The following is a 10,108-nucleotide window of genomic DNA, read 5'->3' on the forward strand; positions in this document are numbered from 1 at the left end:
TTAATGTGTACAACTTAGTATCTTGACAATCTAGGAATATGTTTATTAAAAAAAATATTCGACTAAGAGTCTTGGCAATCTAGGAAAATGTTTATGTAAAAACGTTCTTCTATGGGACTTTATAGTGTGTTTCACTTATGCTTTTATTATAGTTAGAGCATCATCTCCTGGGCATTTTGTTTATTTGCCTGGTTGTATTGCTAACAAGCATTTATTTTCACTGTTTTAAGTCTCATCTTTTTAATGATAATGTAATGGTTTACATGCATTTATTAGTTTAAATATTTTCAAGTGGAATTTTGTTACTGTTATATTCAGTGTGACGTAGGTTACTTTTATTAATTTTATTTCCACCTCTGTAATAAGCACTGTGATGTTTATTTAACGCATGTATTTTGGGGAAATGTTTGGTTTGGTTATAGCTTCATGGCTATGTGGCATTACACCGTCAAGTGCATTTGTCACCTATTTTTTTAAAAAAATGATTTCTCCGCAAGTTTTAGTAAGGATTCTAAATTTGCACTGTAATAGCTTATTGGCTATGTGGCCTTACACCGTTAAGTGGACTGGTCACCTATTTTATTTGAAATGTATTACTCACACCTTATAATGGCAGTTTGGTTAAGGCAGTGCCATGGTTTAGAGTATTTGTTTTTTAGTAGCCTTCTGGCTATATGTGTTATTCCACTGTTGTGTGGATATGGTATGCATACATAAGATGGCCGACAAGCTATATGATATTCTACGGGGATATCTTACTTGATGTATACATTTTTATAGCTTATATGCTATGTGGTATTGAAATATCACCTACAGGGATTCTACGTTTTTTTTTCCTTTAGTTTTCAGTTGGATTGCTTATTTCACTGCGTGTAGAATCTACTGTTGTTTGTTCCTGACAGTGTGTGATTTTCACTCTTTTTCTGATTTTCTCGTATGTGATTTCACACTCATTTACTGTCCTGTTGGATTATGTTTAAAATCTAACTGAGTATTGTCATAATCTTCTTTTCTTTTCATTTTCTGTAGTCTCTCTTACTTGGATTTTGTGTTGGATCGCGACCAACCTTTTTCTTTGTATGTGGGAGTACTTTTTCTTGTTCTTTTCATTGTTTTTCTATTTTCTGCAATTAGTTGATGTTCACTGCTTGTCATCTGCTTCCTAGTCTGGCCTACTAGTTTGTCTTGATGGTAACTCTGATCTCAAGTTCTTGTTCTTTCTTTAGTCATGCTATTTATTTTTCACATTCTTCTTCTTATTTTTGCATTCTCTTGATTTATTCTGTTTCTTCCTCACACCTTTCTTGCGAGTTGTGTCTTTGATTGTATTTTTCTTCGTCTTGCATTTATTATTTTTATTTTTCTCCGTAAAAAAGGGAAGGTTCATTTATTTAATGCAATGTTTTCCTATGTTTACTCATGCTTTATGCTGTGGACTTTCAGAATTCTTTTGTTGTTGTTTATAAGGGGGAAGGTATGTAGTATGCTAGTATTTAGTATATTGTACCTTTCATAGTTATCTCCCTTGCTGCTCAGCCAGTGTGAGTGAGCTTGGAATGCTGGTATGTGTGATGTGTGAATGGAATGCTGGTATGCCTGTGTGTGGAGTGGCAGTTGGAGTGGATGGGCTGAGCGGCAAGGAAGCTGTTCCTGGTGGGGCTCTCCCTTTGGGCTTACTTACCTATGATGCTAATGCTTGATACTTATATCCATCTAAGATAGTATCAATAAAGCACTCATCTTGAAGTATACCTTGTGGCTCATTGGACTTATTACACCCTGCTAGTCGTAACAATGACTTGTGGAGGGGGTGAGATTTAAAATCCAACACCTTCCCTACTGTCCGCACAGACTGGAGTTGGAATAGTAAATTATACTATTCCAACATCCAGCGCCCCCTCCGCAAGTCGTTGTTACGGCTTGAGGGGTAATGGCATGCGTTGTTACAACACAGTCGTGGTAACGACCACGTTGTAACAACATGTGGGGTGACGGGCTGCGTAAAAAAGAGGCATATTCTAAAAAGCAAATGTAATACACAAGATGATTAGGGAGCACCAACCAATCAGAAGCCTATTAGAGGCATTCTGTCAGTGCTGGTCAATGCTCATTGTTGATGATGACATGAAGGAAGGAGTAGGTAACATCCACAAATACTCTTACACAAACAGGTATCTATAAAAATTAAAGTAGTTAATAGCTACTTTAAGGACAAGAAAACTGGGAACTCCAACTGGTTAAGCGAAGCCACAAAAAGTTTCAACAAATTTGGATGATGTACAGCATGAATGCATGAGGCATCCTAGACAGTCACAAGCAGTACATAGGTCCAGAAAACACAACTGAAGATCACATTACTTATAAAGCAGAATTGGTGGTGTACACCCTAGAACTTACATGAAGTCTAGATGTGGTTGGAGGGGATGGAGACAAATAAAAAATAAATAGAACTTACCTGCCGCCCTCCAGAATCGTGCACTTTTGCTCTCCTCTCCTCTCCACTGCAGGCAGGCACAGTCTCCCACAATGCCCTTGGCCAATCCTGAAACAGCTCTCACGCATGAGAGCAGCTTCAGGATTGGCCTGAGCGCCAATGATTTGCGATCCCAGACAGACTTGGAGCCTGTGCCTGGTCTCTCCAACTCGGCAATGCAGCTGGGTATTGGAGAGAGCTTCGCTGCCCATGTGGGTTTGGGCGGCCTGAGATGGCCAACCAAACCCACATGTGCAGTGAATAGTAGTGCCCAACACTCCCTCTTCAGCTTGTCATTACCCTGGCCCCGCCCCAAGCCTAGGCGCAAGAAAAGTAAAATGGGTTTTAATCAGTTGTATTATCGTTTTATCTTTTATGTTTTTGAGAATGCTGGTGGGGGGTGAGGACGCTCCTCCGCCATACTGGAGGAGCCGCCACTGGTTAAACGGCCAGTCTGGCCCAGAGTACTGTTTCCTTGGTATGACAAGCCTGACACTTTGAGTGAATGCAGGAGAGTGTCAGCAGACAGACATGCTGTCATAGTTCAGCCATCATGCTGTTTATGTCCTGGAATTCCCCAGCTCTTTAGTGAGCAGAGGAGGCTTCCACAAGGCTAAGGACAGGCCAAATAGCAGGGACGCCTCCACCACGTGGGCAAAGAGCATCGCCCCACTGCTTTCTCGCAGTTTTGGGATGGTGCAGTGAGATAAATAACGGTGATGGATCAAGCCCTGATCTTTGGACTGGGTAAGAGTGGTCTGCTTAATTCAGACACTCTGTTCATCACCACCCCCTTTTCTGAATCGTTTTTGTCCACTATAGGTGTGGCAGGGTATACTCAGACATGAGTCCCTTACTCACTGCACCATCAGGATTCAAGAAGACGGCTGAAATGCCAGAAACCGGTCCCCGGTAGCTTGTCTCCTTTTCTGGTGAAGAATTGGCTTGGTAGTTTAGTCTGCCCTGTTCCCATGATGCACTGGACCAGGGACAGACTGATTTGCATATAGCCAGGTTCTGAGCTGGGATGGTGCAGTGAGATAAATAACGGTGATGGATCAAGCCCTGATCTTTGAACTGGGTAAGAGTGGTCTGCTTAATTCAGACACTCTGTTCATCACCACCCCCTTTTCTGAATCGTTCTCGCAGTTTGAGAGGCAGAAAAATAAAATGGTATTATGAACACCATTTTATGATTCTGCTTCTCGCACTGCAAGACAGCAGGAGGGTTTAGTTGGGGGCGAGCGGGTAGGTAGTCCTGCTGCAGGGTAGGGGAGGAGTGGCTTGCCTACTGTTGTGGGCACTGACTGTTTGGTCAGCCCCAGGGCCGACCAAAAAAGTCATACGCACTCTCCCGTTTTCTCCATGTAGGCTGCATGCTGCCTGCAAGGAGAAAATGGCCTCCTCATAGAGGCCTGTGTGGTCGGCGTCCCAGCCAATTACAACGCTGCCATTGCAGCAATGTGATTGGCTTTGGGGAGGAGAGGGAGGCTGTCTGCTTCCTGGGACTTGGACTACAGAGAGAAAAAGAAAGAGACGCGAGACAGGACCAGAGGCGAAAATACGTTTTAATTTGTATTTATTTTTATTTATCGCCCTTCCGCAAACAACCCCCTCTCCGCACGACCCCCTGCCCCCCCCCCCACCCGCGAGTCATGACTGCCCATAGCACATATGGAAACCCCAGTTTGCATCCAAAAGGGTAAAATGGGCGGGAGGCACAAAATATGCAACATCACCTGATTGAACATCATTCAGTGCACTCCTAGGAATTTTTTGCCTGTCCAGATATTTCAGTAATATATAGCAGATGTAAGGGTTCACTCAAACTCACATGAAAAAGAGGGACACTCTCTTTCAAATACATGCTTGCTGTAAGAACAAGGGCCTATTTGGCATTATAGAGAGTATGTTAGGCATCTACAGGTACATGCATCATTGTTGCAGTTTGCGATTCCTTAATTGCGAAAATTAAGCAATGCATCAAAAAATCGCAATTTTATTAGCGATTCCTTATTTTTCCTTAATTGCGATTCACAATTTGCGAATCGCAATTAAGGAATCCCTTCCCATTGATTCCTATGGGCCAAAAGGCCCATAGGAATGGCCAGGAAGATAATCTTAATTTGCGATTCGCAATTAGCTAATCGCAAATTGAGATTGCGATTTCAAGGGTGCAGGGGCGTCCAAAGGATACCCTGTTGCACCCCTGAAATCAATCTATGCACATATGTTGTGCACACACATGCCCTAAGGGCATGTGTGTGCACAACATGACAGTTAAAAAAATGCACAAAATTGCATTTTTTAGATAATTTGCAAATTACCATGAGGTCCAACCTCATGGTAATTTTTTCCTCCTAATTGCGATTTCGCAATTCTTTTTGGGTGTCATGCATTGCATTCAAGGAATCGCAAATTGCGATTCCTTAAATGCAATCACATTTTCTGAAATCGCAAAAAATAGCGATTTCTTGTAGTTTTGGATTGATGCATCCCAAATAGTGATTTGGGAATCACAGACGGCCGATTTTTGCGATTCGCACCGTTTGCGATTCCTAAATCACTTGATGCATGTGGCTGCTAGTGTAATATCAAACTGCACCAGTTTGTTTGTTCTGAAGGTGCAGGATCTCTCATCTGGATCCTGGTTATTGTTGAGCACTGTGTAGAGTAGGCTACAGTGGAGGATGTTGGTGTTATTCCTCTCTTCTCATTTCATATCAGTGTAAGTAACCCACACACAGTGCTTTAAATGGGCAGGTACTGTCCGGTACTGAGCACCAGCACTTCTGTAGTTTGAACGGGAGGGTACCTGCACTTTTCAGCTCTGCTGCAATGCATTTAATGGACTAGTGCTGCTGCTTCTTAGGAACAAATAGGTACTCTGAGTAGCGAGTACCAGTGCTTATGTATTGCCATTTAAAGCACTGCCCATATACCACTTAGAAGATGACGTGAGAGACAAACTTTGAACATGTAAATAAAGCATAGAAAATTGACTAAACATCCTTGGAAAGCGACTTATTGAAGTCAATGTGGTTAATCGACGCAATACACATAATGAGAGCAATTAAAGAATAAACTGTTAATAGGGAGTACAAAGCACACATGCCCTTTGCACACACCCCTTACCTCTGACAACACATGAAACGTATACGAGTAAAATGGTCTTGAGTAGACAAACACAGGTATTGCGTAGTTGCTCCTCGCCATGGATGCCACTCGCATCGCTTCATTTACACGATGGTGGACAAACTTGAGTGCATTTGGGCTTGACTTCAGGATGTAATCAAGGTAGATGGAAGGGTAAAGAGCGCTGCTTGCCTTCCAGAGCCACAGGAGCAGATCATTGCGTCCAGCCTCAATGTCGGGGCATCGACCCGTGTATGTATCTGGATGTTCCTTGTAGTCATAGTTGTAGCAATCCGGGAAGAGGTAGTATCCCCACAGCCCATTGGGCCGCATGTGCTGAGCCAGGAGAACGGTATTATTCATGAAGCCTCGGCCAGCATTCTCAAATTCTTCCTTGGCCGCTTGCCGTATTTTGGCTTCTGACCAATGCGGGTGATGCTTCCTGACCAGTTCTTCGGACTTGTTCCTATAAATGGTCTTTGTGCCCCAGTTTCTATCCCACTGAGGTCTCCAGTTCTCCCAGTCAATGACACCAAGGCCTTGGAAGTTTTTAAAGGGGATGTAAGTGTCAAAATCAGACTTGGCCTTATTGAGGTGTTTTGTGAGGCTCTCATTCTGGGGCACCCCTCCGTTGATGGGATAGCCATGATCTGTAAAATAGGGGTAATACCCCAAGTGTGTATGATAGAATATGGTAACATTGGAGCCACTTAAAGTCTCATTAGTATTGGCCACAATGTCGAACACGCTGAGGTCCAAATCGATCTTGTAGCGCAGTCGGCACTGTTCGGTGGGTGCATTCCAGACAACAATGAATGGCTTGTGCAACAGGAGGGGAGATTTTGCCTGCTTGATTTGTTGCCCCATTGCCAGGATGCACAACACTGCAACTGCCAAGCCACTGAGGCAGGACTTGCTGAACTGTGTGCACATTGTGCACCCTTTGTGCTCAGGTAGTGAGAAAGAAGTCCTAAGAAAGAAAAAAGAAAAGTCACATATGTTACAATCTCAAGGTGAGACCCTTAAAATGAAACAGTGCACCCAAAGGCCATTTTACTCTAGTCAAAAGAAATAGAGTGATTGAGGTCCACATCTCTGGGCTACTTGTCATCAGACTGCTAATGCTGCCTGAAGCAGCCTCGCCAATGACAGGAAGGGTGAAAGAGCTCATGCATAGGTGGTTGCTATTACCCAGACTCTGACACTGGTTAATTCCAGAAGGCATGTGCTGAAGGTCTCTCTTCCCCAGGGCTCTGTGTGAGTCATGGGAGTCTCTATCATTGTGACTTTGGTTGATATTGTAGTTCACCAGTTATAAAATGGTTTCTACTGGATTTATTTGTTGCATAAGAGTTTTTTAAGCATTGGACTATATCTAGACATATGTATCTCGCTCTCTCTCTCCACACATATATATAAAACTTTACAGCGCCAGCTTTATCACTGGTGGCACCTGGTGCAACAATGTTTTTGCCCCATCTCCCATGGCCTCCTTCTCCACAGATTTCCTCACTACCACCCTCCAACAGTGACCCTCATCTCGCCATAGCCTCTCTCTCACATGTATCATACTAGTTTTATAGCACTACTCAAAACCAAGGTAGTGTGTCAGAGCGCTTTACATCACAAACACATTTTACAGAGACAGTGAATAATATGTGTGTAAACCAGTCCATAGGAAATGTTACAGAAAACAATTAGGATTACAAGGTGTAGAAATCAGATGTCATCCATACTGGCCGGCAGAATATTTTAAGAGTAAGAGTGCTTAGTCAGGAGAAGCAAAACCTTAGGATTTAAAACATACCACAGTGGTTGGAGTTGGCTTTACTAATAAGAATGTATTTCTACCCAAACAAACCCTTCTTTAGGAACATTAGGATATTGGAAGTCAGTGGAAAAAACATATAGTTCTAACTTATACATGCAGATTGCCTGCAGCTCTTTGATGACAGTTCATAGGTCACTGTGTTATATTAGTATAGTAATTTCTGAACTGAGCTACCCTCATAAAATACAGCACGTGATCTGCATGGTACACATTATCTGCAGCAGACATAGTAACACTCTCTGCTACTTTATGATGAGTCAAACTGCCACTACACTAAACTCCAGCAAGAACATTAATCACTAAAGTTATCTTTACATTTTTAATGATGCACTAAAACTGCTGCACACAAAAGGAACTCTGTGATAGGTGCTTTTAAACCCATAAGTTAGTTTCTAAACACAGCAACCCCCAAGCTCAGCGCCAGGAGCGGATGAACTGGTCAAACCCCCTAAAGCAAGCCATGAAAGTATATATATATATATTACCTACTGGCGATAGCCAGTAGGTATATATAGTTAGGACCTAGCTACCATAGGAAATCCGTAACATTCTATTGGAAATAACTTTGGCGCCGGTTGAGGAATTTGCATGTAATTTTCCTTCATTTTGGCCAGCTCCGTTCCGCTCCTTCCCTGAAAGTTTTGGGGGGATTCTTGAAGTGGGGGGCTGAGAAAAAAGGGGGGTCCCAAAAAAACGTGTTTTCCCCATGCAATTTTCCATAGGACGTTCTGACAAGGCTACAGCCCGAACCGCTGAACGGAATTACACCAAAATTTGCAAAATTGTAGGGACTGGTACGCAGATGTGCCTTTGCTATATTTGGTAAAAATTGCTCCACTCGTTTTTTTGAAAGTTAACTTCAAAAACACATATATATATCTATAGACGCGCTCCGAGCGCTCACCGGTACGCGTACCGGTAAGCGCACCCGGCGCGCCACGGGAGTGCGCGAGCGGAAAGCTGATTGGCTCTCGGATGTCTGTCAACATTCTAAACAGTCCGGAGAGTCTGCCATCTTGTGTCTCTGTAGAATCGAGACACGAGACACAAGAGGTGAAAATAAAAAGGAGGAAATTATTGAAAGGGGGCAGGGTAGACACCCTCTGACCCCCTAGGTTTTCTGAGGGGGGCCTAGAAGGACCCTGAAGGGCAAAAAAACTATTTATTTTTTTTGAAATTTTCACAGGGTAAGCATTTGATGCGTTCCCATGTACGCTTACAGGTACGCGTACCCTGAACGTACCACGGTGAAAACCAGAAAAAATATTATTTTTGGGCCTGGGGGGTCCTTGTGGGACCCCCTGAGCAGGCCTGGTGGGTCAGGGGGCTTCTACCCTGCCCCCTTTGCGTGTTTTGCTCCTTTGTTTCACTGCTTTCTTGTGCCTTGGTTCTACAGAGGCACAAGATGGCTGCCAACACTTCCTGGTTTGGAGTGTTGACAGACAGTGGCAGCCAATCAGCATGCCTTTCACAGGAAAGCGCAAAAACAACAAGTGATGGACCGAATGTGGATCAATGTCACACATTCCCCCAGTCAAAAGATCTGGGCCTAAATCCATCGTTTTTTTGCACTCCACACCACAGGGTGGTGTGGAGTGCAAAAAAACGATGGACTTGGGCCCAGATCTTTGGACTGGGTTGAGTGTGTGACATTGATCCACATTCAGTCCATCACCTGTTGTTTTTGCATATTCCGCCCTAAGTGCGCTGGGGATGCCCAGACGTGGGTCCCAGGCACTCCACACCACTGGAGTCAAGCTAGCCGGGCTGATGAGAGGTGTTACCTCGAAACCGGTCCGGTCCTCGGATGCTTGATTACGGTCTGGGAAGGACATGGCTTTTGTAGTTCGGACTGGACTGTTCCCATGGGGCACAGGGTCAGAGCTGATTTGCATATCGCCATTGTCTAACCCAGGGTGGTGTGGAGTGCAAAAAAACGATGGACTTGGGCCCAGATCTTTGGACTGGGTTGAGTGTGTATATTTACAACAAGGGGTGGTGAGGGATAGAGTCTCTGAATTAAACAGAATACTCTCACCCAGTCAAGAGATCAGGGCTAGATCCAACACCGTTTTTTAGCTCACTGCACCATCCCAGTTTCAGAACCTGGCTGTATGCAAATTAGTCTGTTCCTGTCCCAGTGCATGATGGGAACAGGGCAAACCAAACTACAAAAGCCAATTCTTACACTGGGAAGGAAACAAGCTACCGGGGACCGGTTTCTGGCATTTCAGCCTCTTCGGCCCGGCTTGCTTGAATCCTGATGGTGCAATGAGCAAGGGACTCACATCTGAGTATACCCTTCCACGCTTAGGGTGGACAAAAATATTTACAACAAGGGGTGGTGAGGGATAGAGTCTCTGAATTAAACAGAATACTCTCACCCAGTCAAGAGATCAGGGCTAGATCCAACACCGTTTTTTGGGTTGAGTGTGTGACATTGATCCACATTCAGTCCATCACCTGTTGTTTTTGCATATTTCACAGGAAAGCAGCATGCTCATTGGCTGTCAATACGTCTAACCAGGAAGTGTTGACATTTATCTTGTGCTAGGTAGACCGAGTCACAAAAGAAGCAGAAAAACAAAAGTGTAGAATGCAAAAAGGGGGCAGGGTAGAAAGAACCTGACCCCCTAGGGCTGCTCAGCTGGTCCCACAAAGATATTAAC

The 10,108-nt window shown here is 43.9% G+C and overlaps 1 protein-coding gene across 1 annotated transcript in view; it reads right to left on the bottom strand.

The window, feature by feature from the left end:
* Positions 1-6,574, bottom strand: part of LOC147750543 (hyaluronidase Ccc Hy-4-like) — a 64,333-nt gene extending 57,759 nt beyond the window's left edge. Inside the window, exon 1 of the mRNA XM_086966788.1 lies at positions 5,609-6,574. Within this exon, the coding sequence (XP_086822914.1) occupies positions 5,609-6,541 (933 nt within the window). The 5' untranslated portion in view covers positions 6,542-6,574. The remainder of the gene's footprint in view (positions 1-5,608) is intronic.
* Positions 6,575-10,108: the final 3,534 nt, after the last annotated feature.

This window comes from Lissotriton vulgaris, chromosome 1_1, assembly GCF_964263255.1.
Source record: "Lissotriton vulgaris chromosome 1_1, aLisVul1.2, whole genome shotgun sequence".
NCBI lineage: Eukaryota > Metazoa > Chordata > Amphibia > Caudata > Salamandridae > Lissotriton > Lissotriton vulgaris.